This window comes from Amborella trichopoda, chromosome 1, assembly GCF_054954075.1.
Source record: "Amborella trichopoda isolate Santa Cruz 75 chromosome 1, AtrichopodaSantaCruz75HAP2 v2.0, whole genome shotgun sequence".
Taxonomy (NCBI): domain Eukaryota; kingdom Viridiplantae; phylum Streptophyta; class Magnoliopsida; order Amborellales; family Amborellaceae; genus Amborella; species Amborella trichopoda.
The window spans coordinates 31,196,595-31,223,545 of NC_142336.1; the positions used below are offsets into that span (position 1 = coordinate 31,196,595).

The 26,951-nt window shown below is 38.0% G+C and overlaps 1 protein-coding gene across 8 annotated transcripts; it reads left to right on the plus strand.

Annotated features, from left to right (window-relative positions):
• LOC18428364 (polypyrimidine tract-binding protein homolog 1) lies at positions 1-25,768 on the plus strand. 8 transcript variants are annotated; one of them, XM_088854607.1, is made up of 14 exons: positions 1-78; positions 1,806-1,851; positions 3,222-3,361; positions 3,923-4,121; positions 4,230-4,439; positions 4,598-4,656; positions 7,446-7,508; positions 7,593-7,666; positions 7,757-7,852; positions 11,019-11,076; positions 11,193-11,297; positions 11,407-11,488; positions 24,590-24,702; positions 24,843-25,768. In XM_088854607.1, the coding sequence occupies exons 11-14, from the start codon at positions 11,226-11,228 to the stop codon at positions 25,425-25,427; spliced, it is 852 nt and encodes a 283-aa protein (XP_088710733.1). In that variant the 5' UTR covers positions 1-78; positions 1,806-1,851; positions 3,222-3,361; positions 3,923-4,121; positions 4,230-4,439; positions 4,598-4,656; positions 7,446-7,508; positions 7,593-7,666; positions 7,757-7,852; positions 11,019-11,076; positions 11,193-11,225; the 3' UTR covers positions 25,428-25,768. The 8 variants fall into 8 exon arrangements, with proteins under 8 accessions (XP_088710733.1, XP_088710727.1, XP_088710697.1 ...); XM_088854601.1 differs by lacking the exon at positions 1,806-1,851 and having other exon boundaries at positions 1-230; positions 4,601-4,656; XM_088854571.1 differs by lacking the exon at positions 4,598-4,656.
• Positions 25,769-26,951: the final 1,183 nt, after the last annotated feature.

The window sequence follows — 26,951 nt, forward strand, 5'->3', positions numbered from 1 at the left end:
CTATCAAATTAACTTTCTACCAAGGATATGAGAAGAGCGCGAGCCCTAAAACATTCAATCTCAATTTTCAGAAATCAGGTGCGCCCCTTATTCTTTTTCCTCATCTGTCTTTCATTCATTGTATCTGTCCTGTTGGTTTCTCCTGAAATGTGATGAAAACCTGAAATTTGCTGCAAGGTCGATGTGGAATAAATTGTCCATTCTTCTTATGATATTTCTTTTGGTAGTTGGTGAGTGATTGTATGTTTGCTGGTCTTTTTATTATAAGAAATTTTGATAACGTGTTTTTTCTCGGTTTTGGATGCGGAAGAGTTTGTTCCTTTTTGCAGTTATGGTTCTTCATTTTAGTCTTATATTTTGATTCTAGTGGCCTGTAATCGGTATATCTTATTTTGTAACTGTTCCATAAAATATAGTGCGATGTGGCAATATATAATCATAAAAGTTAATGACTTGTTTTTGACTCCTCAAGAAGATGTATTTTCATGTTACTATAGAGCCTAATCGAATTAAAGTTTGAAATTGAAGTTTGGAAGGCTTTGGAGAAGCTTTGAAGCACTTATGTTTAGGGCTTTGCTGGCCTAAGCTTTGAATGACATAAACAAGCAGATTTGCTAGTAACCCCTAGCTTCGCGAGCGAAACTCCTCCTGAGACTCTTTCGAAATTACCCTGATGTTTTAGAAAGAAAGCATTTTAAAAGGTGTGATTCACAAAATAACTTAAGAAAACTCGGTTTTTTGAACAAACCATAATAGGGAAGCATTACGTCATTTTAAATAAAAAATTTCAAAAATATTCAAAATTGTCTTATATTTGTTCTTTTTAGTTGTGGAAAAAGTTTATATAGAGCCGAGGCTGTAAACAATCAAATTAGAGACCACATCAAAAATTTTGAAGAGGTTGTTTTGATGCCCTAATATCTTCAAATTGATCATCTCGACATCAACATGCATGGACATGAGAAAAAAATGGATTTTAAGTTTTGGAAATATTGCATCTTGTAACGCATTTTTGGACCGTCAATTTTCAAGATTTTCAAGTTTTCATATATCTACTCGATGTACACTATTTTTAAAGCTTTAAATTTTATAATTAAGGCTATCAAAAAGATTTCCTGAAACCACATTTCTTGATACTATTTGAAGGTGCACTCTACTTTGATCGGTTAGAGCCTCGGCTCTATATTGTATGAATTTAATTGTGGGTCATTCAATACAACACCCTTTGAGCACTGTCCAGGCATTCTTAATGGGGATTCTATACTATGAGACCATTTGTTTTAGTTATAATGAGGTTAAAATCAATTTAAATCGTGAGATGTCAAATCCTAAAGGTTTGGATATGTTGTAAGGAACGAATAATTATCTTTTGAACTTTGAGCTTGATCCATGGCACGTCTCCAACTGTCTGATTTTAAATGTAACAAACAACGGTAGTTGTGACCTCCTTGTACTAAACATAAATAGTCTTATTCTATACTCATTAAATTTAATATTTGATTCATTATTTGCAATTACAGAATGAACTGAAATTTTCATTTTGTTTACTTTGAAATTAATATAGTTACCTGCTGTACCCTTGGGCACACATATATATGCCCATCTTTTTAAATCGTCGATTTTTGTGTCAAATCCGGACCAATAAGCTTTTATCCACTTTAACGAGTTTTCTAGCACTTTGTCTTATCGCAAACCTTTTCCTGGATCAGTCTTTTTCCCAAAACTGAATCAATACTGACTTTTTGATTTACTGATGAATTGCCATTAGCCCTTTACAGATTTGTTTTGGTGGATGCTTGTTTCAGTTACAACAAAATGTGGCATTTAGCAAGTGGAATGAAAGCTAATATTGTTAGTTCTCATCTCTCATAAAATATCTGTGTTTTTTGTGTGCCTACGCCAAAATGGGGTTCTAAAGTGGCATTCAAATAAGCCACTCAACCACATACTCAGCACTTCCTAAAATGCCTCGCCAATAGTGCCAAAACATGTTTGGTGGCATGCAGATGCGCCCAAAAACGATAGGAAAATACTGCATTGAAACTCGAGAAAAATGAAACATGACACAAATGAATAAAATGGAATGAAAGATCTATTTTACATCTTCTGCTATAGAATAAATTAATACTTGCAGAACAGGATAATATCATATTTTAAAAGGCACATTACTCTGTGTGTTTGTGCGCATCTGTTTGTGCATGTGCATGTGTGTGCCTGCCTGTGCACCTGTACGTGCTAGTGTTCATGCGCATGCGTGTGTGTGGATCTATGATTTAAATACCATGATAAGAAAGTAACCACTAATGAGAAATATGGATCTCTAGCTGAATGGACTTGTCACATTTTTTGTACAAATGTATGCTTTCTCATCAATTCAAGGTATTCAGCTATTATACTTTCTCATCAATAGATTTATTGTACCATGTAAACAGTTTTTTTTTGGATGAGAAAGTATACATAGCTGAATGGATTTGTCACATTTTTTATTGTTACTCTCCATGTGTATCATTGTTTTTAAAATGGTAGATTTCTTAGTGATATTAATGGCTGTGCATGATGAATAATATGCTTGTTGTTGGTAAAATTTGACTTTCAAGTCTTCTATGATATACGTAACAAGGATGTATGCAGTCTTTGCAAACTTGGGTGAGGCTGAGTGAGTTTGGCACACGCGGGCCCATAACCCCCCAACTTGGGGGGCATACACACACACATTCACATATTGCTACATCACTTCAGCATGTTGCTGCAGCAGTGATTGGCATGAAAACTGTAAAACTTGGGCGAGCTTGGCGAGTCCATCAAAAGTGACTGAGTCTGACACTGAAACTGAAATATAAGGGTGGGCCAAAATCACCCCCCCTTTTTCTTCATCTCTCTCCCTTGGAACATTGATTTGATTCCAAATTTTGGCCTTAGAGTTGTTTTCCATGATTGATCAGATTGAGCAAAAATTTCGGATTTGTAGATTTAAGGGATAGAAAAGTTTGACCTATGCATTGCCCGATTTCAAAATATTCTGATTTCTTCGCAATGGTTGATTGAGCTTTGTTGAAATTTGTTCAATATGCCTAATTCTGGATTCTTGATCTAATCCTAGCCTTGTTTCTTACCGAAAAAGGGGGAAAATAAGATAAAAAAGGGAAAATGAGATAAAAAATGGAAAATCTTGTATTGGTGAGATTTCTATTTTGGATTCCCCTCACCTGAAAATTTCACAGGCTTGAATCAACTAGATCTGAATTCAAATCCCAAATCTGGTTGAGGTCTTGATTCTGGGTTTTGAGGAAGCTTTGACAAAGACTGGAGGCATCGACTGGAACCAAACAGAAATATTGGAGAATCGGCCTTGAAATTTTGTGTAAGTATCAAATTCTTAATTTAAATTTGTATATCTGATGTATTTTTGACTGATTCAATATAATTTATATTATTTTCCTTGTTGTATATGCTTTTATGATATTCTATGTTTTTGGGTTTTGTTCGTACTTTTCATGAATTTCTTGAACTTTCGGGATTTTTCCGGGTTCTTGGGCTACTGGGGGAGAAACTTGGGCGAGTCGACTCAAACTCGCCCCAGTTGCTCAGATTGGCTGGGGCTGAGTTCTGCCTCCAAGTCAAGTTTTTGAACACCGAATATAATATTGACTCCATTTATGCAGCACTATGCTGCTGATGAGTATCAATCAGCTAGATTTTCTTTTTCCTTGAAGGAAGAAGTGCATTCATATCATTAAAGTTTGTTAAAAGATTTTGTAAGGCGTGTGTCTGTTCTTTTCCAACTTCTCAGAAGTTTTAGTTTTTTTTTTTGTTTTTTAGTTTATAAGGATATAAGATTTCAAATTTGATGATATTTCACTCTTTCAACTTCATTTGAGAGGTTGGTATATCTGACTTTGATTAGTTTCATTTCCTTGCGTAGATTGGGGAGCACCATGGCTTCTGTCTCGGGTCAGCCTCAATTTCGTTACACACAACCGCCTTCTAAGGTGCTGCATTTGCGAAATTTGCCATGGGAATGTACAGTGGAAGAGTTGATTGAACTTGGAAAGCCGTTCGGTAAAATTGTCAACACAAAATGTAATGTTGGGGCTAATCGGAACCAAGCCTTTGTTGAATTTGTAAGCATAAAACATTAATTTCACTGTTGATGCCAATAATTTAGTCTCAGATTTGGGTTCAATCTCGTGAAAGAACAACTTATATTTGTCTGTTTGATGTTTTAACAGGCAGATCTTAATCAAGCTATTGCAATGATCTCGTATTATTCCTCATCGTCAGAACCTGCTCAGGTACGAGGGAAAACTGTCTATCTTCAATACTCCAACAGACAAGAAATTGTCAACAACAAAACCACGGGGGACACTCCGAGCAATGTATTGTTAGTAACAATAGAGGGTGTTGAAGCAGGGGATGTCAGCATTGATGTTCTACACCTGGTAAGTCATTGACTGGCATTCTCATTCATGGAGGAGAGAGAGGTATACTTGCCACCTGGAGATGTGTTTTATCAACAATGTTATGAAATGATTTGAGTTTTCAAAACATGGATTTGACTGTTGTAGGATTTTCTTTGACATGAATCTAAATGAATCAGCAGGTCCATGTCACGGAAACATCTTCATTGGCAGCCTACTTCATCGGGAGAAAGCGCATGTGTGTTTGTCTCCTCCCCCTTTCTTAACCCTGCCTCCTCTTGATCCTACTCCTACTCCCATCCTTCCTTCTAAAGAGTTAGGATTGCATTAGTTTCGTCTTCTTTTCTTCTTCCTGTCTCTATCTCTCTTTCCCTTGTCCACTGCTCCGGTTTTTTAACTACATGTGACTGGAGACTTAACTTTTTTCTAGGTGTTTTTCTAAGCATGCTTGTCTAAGAAAAAATAAATGGATGGTACATGCTTTTTTGCACGTACCATCTTTGATCATAAGATTATAGGTTGTGTTCTCTAAATTCTTTAATAATCAGAGTTTAAATCTTTCATGTCTGTGTTCGCTAAATTCTTTACTCATCATTGATCATGGTTTTCTTTATGACATTCGCTTAATGATTGAGCTTGTGTATGTTATCCTATGTGAACTGACACATGCATTCCTTAACAAAATTAATATAATTTTCATCTAATGATTTCACATTGTCATGTGTTCTGATGGTAGACTTAAATCGATCTTGTTGTCTATCCTATTGTTAAATCTTCATTTATGAAAGGTGTTTTGCATCTTAATTCATTTTTTATGCATAATATTCAAAGAGAAACTAGCAATATGCGACAAAAATCCATCACTTTAACATACAAAATGACATCTAAAGTGTCAACATTGATGAAAAATGAGGAGAAAATGCTTAAATAAGAGTTGAGGCCTTCTCTCAACATAAATGCATTGGCTTGTTAACTATCCCATAATACTCTCATTTCTATAATTTTTTCCTAATGCTTCCATTTCTGTTCTTGCTACATCTGTAAATTTCAGCATTGGCTAGCTAACAGGTCGAGGGTACTATTTTCTCTAAATTCTCTCAGGTGACAAGTTGCCTATAACCTAAAAGCCTAGTCTGCAAGAATGTGCAGACACCTGCAATTTGAATCCTTTATTTCTTGGCACTGTTTTTTCTCTCTGATTTGATTAGTTATTGGTGGTTTCAGATCTCTAGATCAATGTTTGTCCCTTTGCTTCTCTTTTCTAAAAATTTGCCCCTAATGCTCCCATTTCTGTTCTTGCTACGGTTACAAATTTAAGCATTTGCTGGCTGACAGATTGAGTGTGTTATTTTCTCCAAATTCTCTCTGGCAACATGTTGCCTATATCTGTGGATGCCTAGTCCACAAGATTTGTACTGACACCCCGTAATTTGAATGCTTGATTGGTTATAGGTGGCTTGTACTAACACCCCGTAATTTGAATGCTTGATTAGTTATAGGTGACTTATAACCTCTAGATCATTGTTTCTCTTATTGTTTCTGACAGTTGCAGTCTTGAATGGCGATTCTTTTATCTATGTTTTCTTATCCGTCTAAAAGTATTTCGGATGTTTTCCCTACATAACCTACTGGCTGAGGAGAAGCAAAAAGATAAAAATGGGGAAAGCGGCCTATGTTATTTGATCTCCGTATCTGTTGTTTTTCTATTGCACCAAAATATGGGTGGGATTATCCAGACCCAGTGTCTAGAATTTCCATCTTTACATGGCACAGAAAGCAAAAACATGGGTACAAATAGCAATCACAAGAATTTAGTCTTAGAAGAGTTTAAAATCTTAACTAGATCATCCTGGCGTAGTCACAAATATCATTATCATGTATTATAGATGGGATATTTTATTGTATTATTGCAGCATTATTAGAGATTTATCAAAGCTGAGTTCATCTCTCAGTTAATCCTTTTCCTTGGGGAGAATTACACCCTATCCTCAATCAAATATGACTTAACTCCTTACACAACTGAAGAAGGCAATGGGGTGAAGTCCCCATTTTCCTGACACCTCTAGAGAAAAACGCAGTTTAAAATGCCTCCTAGTCCTATTGCTAGTGACCAAGCTTCTACCTCCACTTACCTACTGAGATGAGGTGCCCAAAGACTCCACAATTGCTTCTTCAACCATGGATGGCTTCTGGTAACTCCTTTCGTCCACATGGATGGAGGCTGTTGAATGACCCCTCTTGGGGCCTCAGGTGATTTCATGGGAGGTGTTATGGTCCCTTTCCTTGAGAATTGTATCTGGACGTCTGCTACCAACTGATATTTTCTTGTTTGGACAATGAGCTGTACTATTCATAAACCTCCCAGCACCTAGGCCACACCTCAGAGAGTCCCGAACACTCCTTGATACCCTAGTCAACTATTCCTTCCAAAGCAGGGTTCCTTCTTCGCCATAATCCCAAAACATGTTCACTTTATTCTTTGAGGCACAGCTTCACAAACTGCCATTTCTTATCAATATTTGAAGCCTGGCCAAGCTGATGTCATTCAGTTATCTAGATATTGCTGTGCCTATCAAGAATTTTAACAGATACTGTTGTCGGTTGTTGTATTCCGTTAATGGTTGCATCATTGTTCATTTATTGTGATCTGCTGTTTGCTGCGTTCTCCAAATGAGCGACACATGGGTTTTTTTTTTGAAATTTCCCTATGTATTATTTCGGCATTGTATTTCCCCTTTTATTATTTAAGGATTGTTACATTTTATTACATTCTCTTCAAAACCCAGTGAAATCATTGAATTTATTAAAACAATTACTACATTATGAAGTTTATAATTGCTGTCAGCCATGTCCTTGTGTTGGTAAAGTCATTGTTTTTTAGCCTGGGTGGATGGTACTTTCTTTATGGACAATTTTCCAGTAACCTATCAAAGGACGAGAATCTTAGCTTTTCTATTTTGTATATGTGAAAGCAAAGTTTGGTATTTGGCAAAATTTAACTCTTAATTTATTTTTATGGTGATGCAGGTATTTTCAGCTTTTGGTTTTGTACATAAAATAGCTACCTTTGAGAAGACTGCTGGTTTCCAGGTCATTGATTTGGGAGGTTTTACAAAGGCAGCTCACAAATTTAGTTGTTCCTTTAATAATACTCTTAACATGATTTCATTTCAGGCATTGGTGCAGTTCTCCGATTCAGAAACTGCAGCTGCTGCAAAAAATGCATTGGATGGGAGAAGCATTCCCAGGTGATGTGTAGGTTGCTTGTCCCTATTGTATAATGTCTGTGTGAACCAATATTTTTTCTTAAGTAGTACCCATTTTGCCAAAAATTGCAGATACTTACTTCAGGAGCATGTTGGACCATGTACCCTAAGAATAACTTTCTCTGCACATACGGACCTTAATGTGAAATTTCAGAGTCATCGAAGCAGGTACTTTGGATAATGTACAGTTGGCCCCTTGTTTCTTTTATTCGTTGGATAAGTTTAGTGCCTATACTTCCATTTGAATTCTGCTTTAATATGAGTTTGACAATGATCATCCCTATTAATCCCGTATGACTTCCATAATTATGTTATAAAAAAGAAGTAAATTCTTATAATTACTTTCTAATTATTTATGATGCATTGGAAGAAAGCTGCATCCATCTAGTCACACTGAAAGTTAAGGCAATGGAGATGCATACTTAATAGGAAACTGAAAGGGATGCTCTAAATGGAGAAGAGAAAAAGTGAAAAACAACACAAGGTATGGTAGAAGGAATATCGTAGTGCTCATCCCAGGTTCAAGGACTCTCTTATTACAATGCCACCGCATCACCCCTTCTATTTTCAATCCATCTGCTTCGCTAATTTCCTCAGAGTATTCTCAAAAGTATCACCATCTTGAGAAAGCTGCGAATTTTCATAATGTCTCTATGCTAGTTTCATGTATGATCTCAGCTAGTTACTCTTATAATTCATGGTGTCTGCTGGTCTCTGCATTGCCTGCTTGTCCTCATATTTATTTTGTTACCAGAAAAGCTTATTCTTTGATGCTTTGAGGCCTTTTTCTTGTAGTACCACAAAATGCAAAGAATCTAAAGCTATTTTACGTTTTTAAATGCTAATCTGTATACGCTGCATTGTGATATTTACTTTCTACTTAGTAGATAAAACTTTTTGTCCTCCATTCGTCTGCTGCATTTGGTTTATAAGAAGTTTTTCATGTGGATGATTATGTGGTGCATTGAACTTCTCGCTTGGTTTTGGTTTGTTTAGAAAGATATTTGTATATTGTTAAATTTATATTTTTTAATGTTGTCTTCGTTTGAGAGAAAGAAATGAAGAATATTATAGTACATAAACCAATAAAGCCAGAAACTTCGGACGTCAACATTCTCAAAAGAAGAGAAAGTAGAAAATTTTTATATGCATCTACTTTGCCATCAAGGGTATAGTGCCATATACCATACTTGATCTATGTCCATGAGTTTCCAGTTGATTTCCATTTGTTTCCCCTTTTTCATTTCCTTTTCTTTTGTCACTTGCATTTCAAGTTCAAAGCAATGGGTCGTGTCATTCTTTCATAAATTAACTAATTTCAACATGAAAGAATTGAATCACCTAAGTAAGAAGTGTTGCACATCTTATTATGTACCCATTACACTTCTAGCTGAACATGCTAACATCATTCTCTTTGATCTTCTCCCAGATCATCTGTAGAATTCATACTCGTCCTGAATCCAATATTATGTTCAGTTCAATCTTTCTATGAGTGTCATTTTTGCCTGTGAAATGAGTTTAGCCTTTTGAACTTCGTGTTAATTAGCAATTACCACATTAATATCATGTAGAGGAAAATAAAAAATATGGTCTCCTTGAAGGATTGCAATCTCATGTTTGGATCCTCACCCTACATGCACATAGGAAGCCGTCAGTTGAGCTACTTCAGACTAGCTTCATATGTGGATCTTATAAAAAGCATGAATACTTTTGGAATGAGTCTCCTTGTCAGGTGGCTGATTTTTGTTATTTTGCTAAATAACTTCTAGTCAGAATATTTGGAAGTACCTCAAAAGTAGGTGATGACTGAGAGAATGCCAAGGTGGCATCTCAATGAAGATCTGGTATCCAGTTGCCAGTAAAACTACATGGTTGGCACCATTGTTAGCTGATGTTGTCGTGCGCTGAGTTGCAAGCAGTAAACAAAAATTAGCCTGCCTAGGCTTCTAGGCACTGACTAGGCTTGCCTTAGACGGCTTTCCGAACCGAATAGGGGCTCGGTATTAGGGCACCTGCCTAGGCAGTCAGACTCTCTCTCTCATTACCTACATGAAGAGCAAAAATCGATGGCTTCGAAGTGCTGGATGTGAGTTCCCCCTCTCTCTCTCTCTCGCAGACCCACATGCCCTTTCTCTCTCTCTTTACATGTAAGAAGAGAAATAAGAAGACATCCTCCAAGTGTTTAATGTGAGGCATCTCTCTCTCACACACATATGGACCTGAATGCTCTATCTGTCTCTCTATATATATAAGAAGAAGATAAAGAAGAAGACGATCTTCAAGTGTTTGATGCGAGCCCTCTCCCAGTCTACATATAAGAAGAAGAAAAAGAAGAATATGGACTCCTAGTGTTCGATGTGAGGCCTCACATTTACACTCGCATGAAAACCTGCTCTCTCTCTCTCCTCCCCCCCACCCCCGTCACGTGCCTTCCTATGTGCCCGAATCTACCTTTTGGAGCACTGGTTAGAATTAAACAATATCTCTTTTTATGGTCAGGAAGTTTCTCTTGCCTTTCCATGTCTGAACTGAAGTAGTTGTATGCATAAACTTAATGGCCCGGGAAGAGTTCTTTTGAGGGGCTTGATGACACTAATACTGGTTTCCAATATTTCCTGGGAGGATTCTGACTGGTCCGAGAAGATTCCTACTCAATTGAGCTTTTACGATAATTATGCTTTTAGCTTGATGGGTCCTTAATGTCTTTTGCAGTACATGGCTCTTCTTTCTCTAATGTCCTGCATGTGTTAGGGGCTCCATGGGATTTTATTTATGCTTGGCATTCTCTTTCGTGATGAAAGCATCTTGATGAAGATCTTAGCTTCGGGTTTTGAACCCTCCTCTTTTTGTTAACCAACAGTACATCAACTGAACAAAATGGCAACTGACAACAATGTTAACCATGGGTTTTGAATCTCTCTGGTAGAACCAACTGATTACTGGTAGAACCAACAGATTACCAGTTGATCAACTTCATTGTATTTTTTGCTGATGTTTCTGTTGATTAATTATATTGGTCATCCTTTCTCATCAATGCTTTATGGCTTGTAAATAGAAAAGACTCTTTCGTTTTATTTATTTATTGCGTTTCAAAAAAAAAATGTTTTATTTATTTATATATTTATATCCCCTCTTACAGTTGTTAGACTCTCAATCAGTGGTGTCTTAGGGTTGTTTTGCTAAATTTGCGAATTTGTCTTTCTGCTTGTCATTCTGCTTTTCTCTTTTGTTCTGGTTTTTATTACATCTGAAAGGATGTCTCATAAAAATCACTTTGGAATACTCTTTGTATGGTTTTGCAATGTATGGTAACTCTTTATGCTTTAAATGTCAGGGACTACACAAATCCTTACCTGCCTGTTGCTCCCTCGGCCATTGATGCTACTGGTCAGGTGAGTTTTAATTTTGGAACTCCTTGTGTCAGACATAGCGGTTCAACCTGCTAGTTCTGCATAGCTGCATCTTATTATTGGGCAGTACTTATAATTGTTAGATTTAATGTGTGCAGTATACCATAGGACCTGATGGTAAAAAAAGAGAGATGGAAAGTAATGTTCTTCTTGCATCCATTGAGAACATGCAATATGCAGTTACAGCGGATGTCTTACGTGCGGTATTGTGATGTCTAATCTGAGACAGTTTTAGCCAGTAATTTAACAAACTATTATTGCATCATAATTGACTCTGTGTGTGTGTGTGTGTGTGTATGTGTATGGGGACAGGTGTTTTCAGCCTTTGGTCTTGTTCAAAAGGTTGCTATTTTTGAGAAGAATGCGGCTATTCAAGCATTAATACAGTTTCCGGGTAACTTCTAGACTTCCATATTCTTTTCTGGAATTCAAAGTGGTTTCTTTGTAACAAAAGCAATTGGAGAAGAATTTCAAAGTGTTCATTGCATTTCGGGAGTCTTTTGGTCATGGCAATGGTCACGATGTTTTGTTTACTGCTTTATGTTCATGGCCCTTTTCTAGGATACTTCTAGAGCAAACTTAAACTGGCAAGCACTGATCATTAACTTAGTATGTAGTTGTTCTCTATTGGAGAGCTGTGCATGCTTTCACAGAGAATCACGATTCCAATTGAAGATATTGTCCTACGGAAGACCGAAGAGGATCAAGACATCCGTGTGATGCATATCACCACAAATGTAGAGAATCTAGTCAATCCCATATTCCAAATAAGTGCAAAAGAAGACCTGCAAGATGTCTAAGCCATCAACGAGTCCACCTGAATTTCCATGGCTAGGTATTCCCAAGGCCGTAGAAATGGGGAATGCCTTAGACTTGAGACTACAGAAGAAACTCCAATCTTTGAAGAAGTAAATGAGCATGTAGTCCCACGTGATGCCAGTCAGAATACATCAACTGGAGAAGACCAAGGGAAAAAATATTCAAGTTCGAAAGAACACTTAACCCCTCAACCTTTTGGAGATTCGTAGAGGTTCACTTGGACCACCTTCACCAGATTTCTTCAATGATCCACTGATTTGGGATGAAGAGTTGAGCCCAGATTTGATCATTCTTAAATATTCATCACCTCTGCGAGAGTTAGAACCCCTAGAAGTTCTAAGGGGATCACCTGGGCCGCTCTCACTAAATTTCTTGGATAACCCACCTTTCTGCGATGCAGAACCCCAAGAAGAAGATAGGGGCAGGGGGCAGGGGCACGACTCCACTACTTGAGGCACCCCATATTCAAGAGGAAAAAGAAGATCTAGCCGAGACAATCCCATCACCAGCTTGATAGGAATCCCCCTAATGATGAAAACTCTGTAGAGATTGTCCCATTCAACATATCGTAGGGACGATCTCATTCGATGGAGAAGACCCTACAAGGGTAACCCCACCAAACTACTTGATAAGGGCACCTCTATCCAATAATGAGTATAGCAGGGGCAATTGGTGAGGCCCACATCTTATCCGATGACTCCCAACATACCTCAAGGCCATCAACTCCCTAAGAGCAACATGAAGTTGCAAAAGAAAACGATTATTGAAAAGGAGTAAGGTGATCGCCTGCTCCTACCTTTCAAAATAAGCCAAGTGGGGCATTCATGCTCTGCTTAGGCATTCTACTCTGTGGCATTAGTAGCTTGAGGAGTCAGTAATAAAGAGAAAAAAAAAGAAAAGAAAAGAAGAAAATGAGCTTAACCAACCAAGCAAGAGATAGAAGGACTAGGAAGTTGAGAGTGACCCTAAGTTTGAAGACAAGGTCGAGTGAAGCAATTCAAGGAAGAAAGACTCAACAAAAATTCAACAACCATAGTCAAAGAAGTGTTGGATACCAACTTGGGGCAAGGAAAATCCGAAGATAACCAAGACTAGAACCTCCCTGCCACTTGGAAGAAGGAAGGATTATCGAGTTCTTGTCTGTTTTTGGGACAAAGTGCTAAGAAGGAATAACACCACTAACTCTTCTTCTTATCTTCCTCCTTCATCTTCTTCGAAAAGTAAAAAGAAAATAAGAATAAGTCCGTTGGGTTAAAAATCCGAAAGGTACCCCGAGCGTCGGGAAAATGGCCACTGGGTTGAACAATTGAAAGGGACCTTGAGGTGACAAAAGAAAAAAAAAAGAAAGAGCTTCTACCTTTTTGTCTCTTCTCCAAAAATCTATATAAATTCTTCTCTTCCTAAGTCAGAATGGTGTTAGAAAGCAAAGAAATATGGAGGCATCGGGCTGAATAAATTTGAAGATCCGCGACTATTTGAACTTCAAAGGGTCGGTAATGGAGGGAGGAACAAAATTGGAAGTCCAAGGAGATTCTGAGCACTCAGAGGCAGTATTCCACATTATTTAAGACACCTGCTGGCTCAAAAACTTCAAAGAAAAACTCTCCCTTGAGTTGTAGCATAAGAGCCGAAGATTAGAACATGAGGAAGTACCCAATGATTCCTTGTCCTGAAGGTCCTAAGCAGAGGCTTGACAAGCTCATACTTGCAAAGAAAAAAAAAAGAAAAAAAGAAGAGAGAAAAAAGCTCCATGGTAATATGAGCCTAAACTGCTTACCAAACATATTTTTTGAAATTATTCCTCTCTTCAAAACTTCCCCTACATGTTCTTGTGAAGTTTTCAAAAATTGTAATTTCTTTGGTTAAAAAGTAGCTTGGAACTCTGTATCTGTTTCAAAATCCTACTTATCTTCAAAACTTTTCTAAACTTTTTTAGAAAACAAAGGAGTTTCAAAGAGGCTTGGACATGATGTTTCTATCGCCACCAAATCCTGGATTGCCATGCTTGCAAACCTTTAGGAAAGAAAAACCAACCCATAGGTTCCCAAAACACAAACTTGAACATGTGGATCCCAAGAGTTAGAATCAAAGGCGAACAAAAAGTTCAACTATTCAATAATTCATCATTTCTTTTAAATCCAAATCCCATTCAATTGAAAAACTAGACCTCAAGAAAAAGGTCTAAAGTTGAAGATGACTGCACTGACGTCCCATGTAGCATTGGGGTGACTACAAGGCGTGTCACCGACTCAAAGATAGCACGATTCCAGTTGATTGTCATTTCGGATCCCGATTGTCAGGAGACTTCTCAACGCCACTGACTCAAAGATAGTAGTGCCAGTTCGATGTTTTACGGATGAAAAACATGCATCGGCGTACCGTCTACCCAAACGGTACAAGTCATTCAAAGGATTGACTCCTTAGAAAAAGTTTCCTTTCCATTGTATCCCAGGTGTCTACTTTTTGCCATTCACTTGATACCCCAGGTGAAGGCCAAAGAGGGGCACCTGTAGACACCCCTCTCAAAATTCTGTTTAAGGGAATTCTTGAAAACCTTGATTCTAAGTTCAAAGGACCACAGAAACCCTAGTAAACTATATGCAACCTAAACCCAGTACAATTGTACTACCTAAAGCCTATACTGGTACTCTCACATAGTCACCTTAGACACCCACAAGCCTTGTGAACCCGTAAAACTGACCCGAACACCAATTGGACATCCAGAAAACCTGAAAGCGAGACCCTAAAGTCCTAGCCTTGTTGACTCAAAAGTATCTCAAATTTGACCAAATTTGGTTTCAAATTATAAAGAAGGTCGCGAGCTTTCCAACTGTCCAAGAATCGTCTGAATTAGACTTATCGTTAGAAAGTTATGGCTTGGGGGAATTTGTTCAAGGAAATGACAATTTAGTCCCTGCCATGGCTGGACACATGTCAATGTGTGACGCGCTACGCGGTCTGATGGACCAGTATGTGTTTTAAGCTTGTTTTGATTTATTTTTGTATATCCGAAAAAATCAAGAAAAATACCCAAGCCTAATCCTAATTGAACTATGAGATTACAACAACTAATTTCAACCGTAGCCCTAGTTCAAACCTATAAATACCCCCTCTCAAACCTCTAAAAAACCATGCAAAAATACTTAGAAAATAGGAAAAAATCTCAAAATTAGGAAAAATACCCCCAAAATATCAGAAATTAGATAAAAGCCTTAGAAAATTCATAAAAAATTAGGAAAAATCTTGAAAAATCCCAAAAAAACACCGAAATTTTTAAAATTTGGATTTTACCTTAGAAGATACCAAAAACCTTAGAAAATTAAGAAAGTCTTCCTTCAAACCCAAAAAAATGCCTAGGTAGATCGTACTTAAAATCTTGAACTTTTTCCGTAGCCTTAGGAACCCTAGATATATGTGAAAAGAACCTTAGATTTACCAATTCTAGCATGCAAAAGAGATCCAAAAAGGAGATAGTGGCTCAAATCAGAAGAGCGAACTGATCTTAGCCCGAAACGCCTGGTTTCGGGTCCCTGAACGTAAGTATTTCTTTCTATGCTCAGTTTTGTTTATTTTCTTCATTTAATTCTCTATTTATTTTATTTTTTTGGAGGAAAGGATCGTATAGGTCCCTCACACATGGATGGCTGTATGGGACCCACCCTATTAGTCGTTGGATTGAGTTTCTTGAGATTTGCACAAGGAAAACTCATAATAAACCAGTAGCTTAACGTTTACGACATCGTTACTCTCTCCATTTCTAATGGTAACCTATCGTTTCTCTCCATTTCCAATGGCAACCTAATTGTGTGTGTGTGAGAGAGAGAGAGAGAGAGAGAGAGAGAGAGAGAGGGAGTGAGGGTGTGAAGATATGAACCATTAAACGCAGAGAGAGGAAGGAGAGAGGGTGTGAAGAGAAAGAGAGGAAGGAAGGAGAGAGGGCATGAAGATATGAACCGGTAAACCCACTAGAAAGAAGGAAGAAGATATAAGGATTGAAAGAAGTGAGTCATGGTGGTTTTGGAAATGATGTCCTTGGAGTTTTGACTATAACATGATTAGGGCTCTCACAATGCAAATCTATTCACCTCCCCCCACCCTCTCTCTCTCTCTCTCTCATTGGAACTTTATCACCTCGCTACCTTCTTGTTGGATATCACTTTTGAGGGTTTGGTGGGGTTGGGGCTAATCGTTACAGTGAGTATATTCTCTCTCTCTCTATCTCATGGTTGAGTAGATATAGTGGTTGATACTTTTGGGTTTTTCTTAAATTAATAGGAAATTCAACTACATTAGTCTTTCTCTTGTGGGAATCTTTTAAAAATCGGACCTGATGGGTTTTCGATTTTTCATTTCTTATAGGAATTCATTGTGATACTCCTCTCTCTCTCTTTCTCTCTCTCTCTCTCTCTCCCTCTCTCTCTCTCTCTCTCTCTCTCCTTGTTGTAGACTTTTAAGAATTGGAGTCTTTGGATTTTTGGATATTTTGTACTTATCTTAATATTCTATCTCGGATTGTATCTCGAAATAAATATTATTGTGCATTGTTGGCATTACCTTCGGTAAAAATTGAAATTTAGATTTCAATTCTCTCTTTCTCTAGCTGAGTATAATTTTCTATACTGAGTGGGTTTTTTAAAGCCTGAAACTTGCTTTTTTGGGTTTCGTATTTTCCCTTGATTTGGATATTAAGAAGCTAAAATGATGAAACTATTGTTCGAAGTTTTTGAGAGCTCACGTATTTGAAGGTTTGAGATGTAATTTTCAATTGTTCTGGCAAATGCTTAACGAGTTCGGAGTCTCAATTTCTCCCTTATGTAATGCTTCTCTTCCATAGATTGGTGCATATTATAGGGGTTAATGATAATGAAAGATAAATGATAGATATGGTGAGATTCTTTTATAATATGACATCAAGGGGTGAAAAGAGAGGAAAAAGGAGAGGGCGATACTCAGATAGGTTTGCTCCGATGGTTCAAAGTTTCAAGCTCTTTCTCTCTCTTTTTCTCACTTGTTGTCGAGAGATAAAAGTTTTCGATGAGAGTTGAGGCTTGGGTCAAAAGAAAGGGGGGTGGGATAATGGTGATTGGAGGATTGTGGGGCTTTTTGCTGCATGGGTAATGGTTTATCGGTTGACTTATTTAACGGGTTAACTCATTTTGTATATCGAGAATGGCTATTGATCAAACGGTAGATAACTGGGGTTCTATAACATCCGTGTGTGTGAGGGATTCATAAGATCATTACTCTTTATTTATTATTAGATTTAATTAAATTTTCGAAAGTTTTTTTCAAGGTCAAATACAAATTTAGAGCTGGCATTGCCAATGGACTCAGAAAAGACTAGATTTGTATAGATTTGCCATTTTTTGAGCCCATAATGTGAGCGACCTTACTTTATTTACTTTCTCATTACACTAACTCATTTTTGTAATGATTTGAATTGTTCCACCTCGAGATCGGCGCAGATCAGAGTGTAAAGCTATACAAATCTAGTCTTTTTTTGAGTCCACTGGCAACGCTAGTTCCAAATCTGTATTTTGACTTTTAAAAAAACTCCTTAAAATTTAACTAAATCTAATAATAAATAAATTTTTAGAATACTAAAATAAAAATAGAGAATTAAATGAAAAAGTAGAGGTGGGGTTGTTCAATTATGGGCTTAGAAACATCGTAGATCTATACAGATCTGCCCTTTTTCTAAGTCCACTAGCAACGCCATCTCTAAATCCGTATTTTGACCTTTTAAAAAACTTCTTAAAATTTAACTAAATCTAATAATAAATAAATTTCTAGAAAAATAAAATAAAATAGAGAATCAATGCATATAATAAACTAAATTAAAAAGAAAAAGAAATACTTACCATCAGAGAACTCGGAACTCGAAGTTTCGGGCTTGGATCAGATCGCTCTTCTGATTTGTACCACCATCTCTTTTTTGGATGCTTTTGCTTGTTGGTAGATCTAAGGTTCTTTCACTTAGATCTAGGGTTCCTATGGCTAAAAAAAAGCTCGGGAATTTTAGGTAGAGTTTACATAAGCTTTTCTTGGGTTTGGAGGAGTATTTCCTTAGTTGTCTAAGGTTTTGAGGATTTGCTAGTGTAAAATCCGAATTTCGGGATTTTTCCAAATTTTCTAAGGTTTTTTTCCTATTTTTGGGTAGTTTTTGGGTTATTTTTCCTGATTTCAAGATTTTCTCCTATTTTCTAAGATTTTTTCATGGTTTTTGAGAGGGGGTATTTATGGGTTTGAACTAGGGCTAGGGTTGAAATTAGTCGTTGTAATCTCCTAGTTCAATTAGAAATAGGTTTCGGTATTTTTCTTAATTTATTCAGATTTTTCTGGTAAAAAATCGAACTAAAATAGGTCAAAACTGGCTTAAAAAGTGGATTGGCTTGTCAGACCACTCGGCGTGTCCCGTGCTGTGACATGTCCAACCCGGGTAGGGAGTAGTAAATTGTCCTTTCTTCCAAAAAATTCCCCCGGGCTTTAACTTTCTAACTGTAAGTCGGATTTAGGCGATTCTTGGAACGTTGAAAAACTTGCAACATCCTTTATAATTTGAAACCAAATTTGGCCAAATTTGATATACTTATGAGGGGTTTACAAGGCTAAGACTTTTGGTTTTAGGTTTTTGGATGTCCAATTGGTGCTCGGCTCAGTTTTCTGGTTTCACAAGGCTTGTGGGTGTCTAAGGTGAAGTGAGGGTCCGGTGATAAGTTTTGGGATAGTTCTATTGGGTTTTAGGTCACCTATGGTCTACTAGGGTTTGTATGGTCCTTTGGACTTAGAACCAATGTTTTTTGAACTCGTAGCCAGAATTTCGAGGGGAATGTCTACAGTTGTCCCTCTTTGGCATTCACTTGGGGGTACCGGGTGAATGACAAAGAAGTAGACACCTGGGACACGATAGAAAGGAAATTTTTTTGAGTAATTCTTTTGAATGACTAGTATTCTTTGGGGATGCAGTATGCTTCTGAATGCTTTTGATCCATAAGACGTCAAACCGAAACTGCACTATCAAACAGTAGTGTTGATAGGTCTCTGTCAATCAGGATGTGAAGTGACAGTCAACCAAAACTGTGTTATCTTTGAGCCGGTGACATTCCTTGCTATAGTCATCCTAATATTACTTGGGACGTCAATGTGGTCATATTCAACTTTAGACCTTTTCTTGGGTTTTGGTTCTTCCAATCGAATGAGATTATGATTTAAAAGAAATGCCGGTGTGATGAATTCCTGGCTAGTTGAACTTCTTGTTCGCCTTTGATTCTAATTCTTGGGATTCACAGGTTCGAGCTTGATTTTGAGAATATATTGGTTGGTTTGATTTTCATAAGGGTTTTGCAGGCATGACATCCAGGATATGGTGGCGGCGGAAACATCATGTCCAAGCCTCCGTGTAATTCCTTCGTTTTTTGAAACATTTTAGAAGATTTTGAAGATAGGTAGGATTATGAAACAAATACAGAGTTTCGGGCTAAAATGTATTTGTCCTAACGCTTGTATACAAAGGAAATTTTCAAAAACCTTAATTTCCTTGTCCCCTTAGAATTTCGAAGGGGTTCAATTTCTCTTAACTCTTGAGTAGATGTTGGATTTTCAAGAATGATCAAATTTGGGTCAAATTTGGGCCTTCTACATTTTCAATATTATCCGCCTTAGAAGATGGTGTGATTGACTGCTCTAGGCTCAGCTCTTCGTCCCAAATAGTTGGATCATCCAGGAAATCTGATGAGGGTGGCCTAGGTAGGCCTCTTAGGATCTCCAAAGATTGAGGGTTTAAGTTTTCTTTTGAACTTGAATATTCTATCTCTTGGTTTTCTCCTATCAATTTCTTCTGACATACTTCACATCTACTTGATCGTTTACTTCTTCAAAATTTGGAGTTTCTTCTTGATTTGTTGTCTCGAACCTAAGGCATTTCCCATTTCTATGGTCTTGGGGATACCTCGCCCTGGAATCTTGGTTGGGCTCATTGATGGCTTGGACATCTTGCAGGTCTTCTTTTGCACTTATTTGGAATATAGGATTGACTCGGCCCTCTACCTTTGTGGTGACATACATCACAGGAATGTCTTGGATCTTCTGTGGGCCTATATCTTCAATTGGAATCGTGATTATCTGCGAATTTTTCTCCTTTTTGTGAGTTTCAGAACCATGGGTAGGGCTATTCCGATCATGGTAAATTTGTAGGTTGGACACTTGATTCGGTCTTGATGAGGGTGCTTCATCTCTGATGTGGTCAATAAATTTAAAACTTTTCAAAATCTATAAAAAGGTAAAAATGCTTGGGAAAATGTAAATGTGTGATTTATGTGAAATCAAGCATTTTATTTTAGTACTTATATATAATCCCTGGATACCTAGCCTGATAAAGAGCAACGGAGTTTGTTGTTTCTATTCTCCAACAGTCTGATACAATTATCATTTAAACTAAAATAATCCATCCTATTTCATTTATTAAATTAAATAAATGAAATTAAAACCCAAAATGCCAAATGGTCTTGACATAACATCCAAGATCAAAAGTACTTCAGAGTCATATGTACATATTACATTATATCCAAGCTCCAAAGACCAAAAGTTTATGACATAAGATGAAAATTTAATCAATGCACTGCACTCAAATGTCTCAAGTTTCTCAATTCTCAACTCTCAATCAGACAAGTCATATGCTGATCCCTTATGTGCATGTGCATTCGCATTCCCCACAGCTGAAGTTGAGGTTTTAGAGGCATCATCACTATCATTTGCTTATTCCACATATACTTCTTCCTAGTGTTAGGGCTTACTTCTCCAGCCGCCCTACAGCTTTCTAGACATCCAACCAAGTAAGGTCCTCAACCTTGAGCACCCATTGTAATTGTAGATTTATTGTCCACACACTTGTGCCCTCGGCATCGGCTTCATCCAATACAATTGGGTCGACATCCATGCTTTTCAAGTACTTCTCCTTAAGGTGCTCATACTTCCACAAAGGCGAAACTATTCAACTTTTTCTGCTCTAGCCTATTCCTTTTTTCTTGGTGTGGAGTTGTGATAGTAAGCAAGGAAACAAACAAAGGATAAAAAACATTAATTAACCTAACCAATGCCTGATAGATTTCTATTTGTCTGCAATCTAGATTCTAGAAAGTCAAAATCAAGCAAATAAAGAGTTACATGCTCAAATGAGCTCCAATTGTGCTGCAACCAGATGAAATCGATGTGAGGCTCAACACTCGAATGGCGAGATGTTGAATATTTGGTATCTTGTTCCCATATTTCCATCACTCAGCTGTGGATATTTGTTTATTACAACTATACAAGTAGAACAAAGTAAAGAAGAAACACTACAGTTAACACTTTCTGAGTAAAAATTCAAACTTCAAGTTCAAAGTTCGCATGGTTTTGGTTACCTTGTTGTCTAATAACACTGTTCCGCATGAGCGGCTAATTATGTTGGATCTCATCTTGTATAGCCAGGTCAAGGTCCAACCTTCCAAGTACATCTAAACCCTCCTCTTCTCCTTTCCATTTGATTCAATGGATAGGTTCTTATAGCGAAGAGATGGATTAAAGGAGTAAACAGCTGCATGTAGGGGCTGGTAAAGTTGGATATGTCATTTCCTATCGCAAAATCTCAAGTATAGGCTTGTATGTGGGCTTCATCATTGTTGAATACCATTTTGATCTATTCTTATGCCGCAATCATCACCTCATGTATCCGATGGCAGGCTTTGGATCACCATCATCCGATATAAGTGCTTCAACAAAAGGGTGAGAAACATAGGACAAATAGTAGGTTTGGCCACAAAAGATGCTTAAGCACAATTTGCTACGATTTTTTCTTATCTTGATGCCTTGACCACTTCTAGTCCACTTTTTTGAAGTGAACATGTTCCTTAGGACGCCTTTCATGCATATGCTTTGTAGAGTGAGAAATGTCAAGGCAGATTTAGTGGCTCTTGCTCTCTTACTCTCTCTCTTCTTTGTAAGCTCCCTCATCATGCTTAGGTCTAGGGATGAAACCAATGATAGACTTAGGTTTTTGTAAATGCTATTTAACCTTGGATGTCTACACTATGTCCTCAAGCATTAGATCAAAGACAATGAGCTGTGCTAGGAGTCCTAAGTACATGCCTTCTCTTTAAAGTCAAGAGATGCCCAGATGCTGAATAAGCGGTACGATCGTCATTAATTTGTACAACATGCTCTTACCTAATGACCTTTAAAATCTCATCAGTTGCATAATATGAGTTGTTTGATGCATCAATAGACTTCCTAAGATAAGTCCCTAAGGGACCATTGACCAAAAAATTAATAAACGTTTGAGATGTTCCATAAGATAATCCATGTGACATGATGGTCATCCTATTCTTCTCCATCTCTCTCTTTGAGAGCTTAACTTTTTTTTCACATCTTTCATTGCATCCTTCGAAAGGGCCTTCTAAGCTCATGAAACGAATGGAGTTTGAGCCTTGGCCAAAATTGCCCATTTGCCTCGATCTTTAACTTGAAGCTATTGGGGGCACACTTATTGAAAGGAGTACGAGCTTGGAAAGTCCACTTAGCAATGTATTATAAACGTTATTCTTCTCTATTCTCTTGTATTGATTTTCAAGCATGGTCATGGGTCAGCATTGAGCCCATACCTCTTTGTTTTAATTATAGAAAACCTAATTGGGCACCTACAAGATGAGATACTGTAGTGTATGTTGTTCGCAAACGACATAGTTTTGATCGATTAGACCTGAAATGGTGTCAACGCAAAGTTAGAACTTTGGAGGTATATTTTAGAATCTAAAGGTTTTAAAATTAGCCGGACTAAGATAAAGTATATGGAATGCAAGTTTGGTAATAATAAGAGTATAGAGAAGGAAGTAGTTAAGATTGACGGCCAAGAGATACCAAAAAGAGTGCATTTTCGATATCTTGGGTCGATAATCTAGAAAAGTGGGAGAGATTGAGGAAGATATTACACATAGAATTAGAGCTGGGTGGGTGAAGTGGAGATGCCCAACTGAAGTTTATGTGATTGCCGCATAACAATGAATCTAAAGGGTAAGTTCTATTGGACAACTGTGAGACCAACTTTGCTTTATAGGGCGGAATGCTGGGCAGTCAAGAAACAACATTACCACAGAATGAGTATAGCTGAGATGATAGTTTTGAGATGGATGAGTGGCAAGACAAGAAGGGATTGAATTCAAAATGAATTCATTAGGCAAAATTTAGGTGTGAAACCAATAGGCGATAAGATGAGAGAAAATAGACTTAGGTGGGTTGCCCATGTGCAGCACAGACCCAGTACAACACTTTTTAGGAGATGTGAGTTAGTTCAAATTTGAAGGCTAAAAAAAGGCAAGGGGTAGGCTCAAAAGGGCATGGTTGGAAGCAGTGAGAAAATATGAGGGCTTATGGCCTCATTGAATGTATAACCTTAATAGAGCAGAATAACGGATCGGGATTTGTGTAGCTGACCCCATTAGTTGGGAAAATACTTTGATGATGATGATTTTCAAGCATGGTTGTTTTTTTTATTTCCTTCCCTAGCATCTACGACTACCTTGGGGTTGGGTTGCAAAACATATCTATTAGCACCTTAGTGAGAGATTTATTTTACCCAACATTAGCACCAATCCCTTATAAACCGTACACCTACTTCCAACTTCAAAAGCTCTTCTTCAGCAAATGTTTGATTTTCATCGAACAATTCTTTTTGTTTCTTTTGCTTTGTTTTCTTCTATTTTCTTTGGCTATCTTTACACTTGCCCTAATCTCTTTTATAATCTCATTGGTTGATTGAGAGCAGGCTCTAACATTCCTTAGTTTGTTGAATTTCTAATATTTCCATATCATTTTCTTGTTACTTGAAAGAAAGTTACTAGGAAATGGACACTTACCAAAAGTGTTTTTTTTTTTAAAAAAATTGAATTTCTACATGGCCCTTGAAACCCTCAATTACTTGGTGAATCCTCGTCCAAAAACCTCAAAAACAATCTCTCTAGTGATTGTCTAAGCATCCCCCAGATTTTTTTTGCCCTTTTTTTTTTGTTTTTGAAAATTTTGGCTTCAATGAAAAAAATCTCGATGTCAAACTTTCTTGTTTTTAATTACTCAAAACCATCTAAAAAATGATTTCAAGGGTATTTTGGGGGCCCCACAAGCAATACCCTTTTCCCTCCTTTTCATGGGGTAAAATAACACAAAATGTTCCTCCTTGTGGGCATTTTCCTCCGACGAGCAGTGAACTGCATATTTGGGTGCATCCTGCGCTATGCAATGCATCTGCATATGCAGGTGATGTGCTGCCACGAGCAGTGAACTGCATATTTGGGTTCATCGTGCCCTATGCAATGCGCACACATATGTAGGTGATGCGCTGCATATGCTGACACATCACCAAATCCCGCGTATGCGGGTGTAACGATGTGCTCTAGGCCACATAATGCATTATGCCACTACATAATCTGTTATGCGTCTGCATTTGGTGACACTGTTCAGTACAATCATAGATCCATGTTTCTTGTTTTGAAAGATCTCCCTCCCTCCCTCCCTCCCCCCCTCCCTCCCTCTCTCCCTCCCTCATAGCTTTATAGCATATGAACAAGAAGATTCCAGGTTTTATTGCTTTTACGATTAGGCTTTGAAAATTTCTGTGTTGATTCTTTGTTGGTCTTAAATTTCATTGCAGATGTCCAGACTGCTGTCGCTGCAAAAGAAAATCTAGAAGGCCACTGCATATACGAGGGAGGTTTTTGCAAGCTTCATCTGGCCTATTCTCGGCACACGGACCTCAATGTCAAGGTAACCTCCTTCTGGAAATGAAGACAAAAACTGGCCTTTTCTTTCTCTACTTTTTCTCGTTGCTTGGAAATGAAAACAAAAACTGGCCTTTCTTTTTCTACTTTTTCTCGTTGCTTGTAAAGGAGACAATTTACTTTCAGGTAAACAATGATCGTAGTCGGGATTACACAACCCCAGATTCTGTGATGCTGCAAAACCAACCTTCAATTCTTGGGCAGCAGCCACACCCAATGCTTGCCCCTACCCCTTCTCAGATCTCTGCAGGCCCCTTCTCGCCAGTTGTTGCTCATGGTATCATGGGTCCTCGCCCTGTGGGGGGTTGGGAAGGCTGTAATGCAGGTGTATTGGCTACTTTGCCTGATCAAGTGTTGCCCAATCAAGTGGGATCCTTGCCCCCTCAAGTGCAAGTGATACCAAATCAAGTGGCGTCTTTGCCCTCTCAGGTGCAATTGATGTCTAATCAGGTGGCTTCTTTGCCTGGTCAAGTTCAAATGTTGCCCAATCAAGTGGCTCCATTGCCTGGTCAGGTTCAACTTCTGTCTAATCAATTGTTTGGGTTGCCTGGTCAAGTTTCAAATCAAGTGTTTGGGATGCCAGGTCAAGTGCAAGTGCCCCCACCTCAAGGGTACGGGGCAATGGCTCCTAATAATGGGGCAGGTGCATTTCCATTACATGAGCAGGGGAACCAGCTGCCTATGACTGCCATGTCGCCTTTCGGAAAATAACCAGGTCACTGATTTTGCATTGTATTTTACTTTTTCTTTAATTTGCCACCCTGTTTGCATTTTTTTTTGTTGAGAGAGAATTGTATCATTGGTAGGTCATTCTCCCCCGTTGCTTTGTTTTCCTAAGGAGTTCCAACATGTAAGTTCTTTGAAGATACAATCCAGGGTTTGTATTTGAATATGTCAGTTGAGGCACTTTATAGGCCGTGGCTAACACATGAAGGTTTGTTGTTTGATAGTCTAACATGTTTCGTGGGTAGAGAGACAAATATGGGCAAATTGTACTGAACTTTGGGGCATTTCTTTCATGGAGTTCTAATATAAATTTGCTTCCCACATTAGATTAACTCTATCCGAAGTTCTTGGTTTATTTCTTTTAATTTTTCCATCACAGAATCAGTTATGCGCTCACGTATCGACTCAACTCTGTAGCTTTCACCAACGTTGAGAATCGACTCAACTCTGCAGCTTTAACGACTTTGAGATCGTGATGGCACTCAAAAAATCTTTATGGGGTTCTCCTAGCCCCTTGGGTTAAATTCTCATGATTCCAACTAGCTAAGGATGATAGTTTTGAGATGGGTACTGGTTTTTATTAATGAATCTCAAAGACATGCAAATTACATAGGTAAGGAATCAGAAATTACAAATTCACTAGAAGATAACTCTTTAGCCAACCGGTCATGCTGAAACGCAACTTCCATACCATTAGTAGTATCCAAGACATCTAGCCATTTACCTCTTGTTGACCATGGAGGTTTCCTCATGTTATACCAATTTATAATTTATAACATTCAAGGAATCACCTTCCATGAAACTACTTATATATTTCTCCTTCACCAATTTCAGTTCGAGCACAAATATCCACCATGCTGTGACATTACCACATGGCCCATAATAGCAGAACGTAATTGTCCCACAGCGATCGTTCCCCACACCCCAGATACTTGCCGGGCCATGATTGCTTATTGAGCTCCCATTCAAGTTTAATTTAACACTACCCAACAGTGGTGGATTCCATCCATCTAGCTCTTGTTCTCTATTCTCACAGAAATTGAAGACTGCCCAAAAATGTTTTTCAAATTCAATGATAATATCAACCCTAGAAATACCCTCCCCCTCCTTCGTGACTTAAAACCAAGGCTACAAGCTATGCAAAACTCTGTCCTTCACTTTATCTTCCCGAAACAACTTCCTTCGGTTTTGTGCTTCTTTCATGGGGATTGCATTGCAGGTGTAGGAACGAGTCCCGAGACAACTTCCTTGGGTTTAAAATGCACTTGTTCCATGGGGATTGCATTGCATGTGTAGGAATGAGTACCCCCTTCAGAAAATAGGGTTTTGCACTTGTTCCATGGGGATGACATTGCGTGTGTAAGAATGGGTACGCCCTTTAGAAAAGCGGAGATCGCCTTTTAGAGTTGTCAAATAGCCGTACAAAATCGTTAGTTAAGATAAGTGTTTAAAAAAACGTCGAGTCGAATCGGACTCGTTCGGTTTGATTCGAGAATCGACCATGACGGT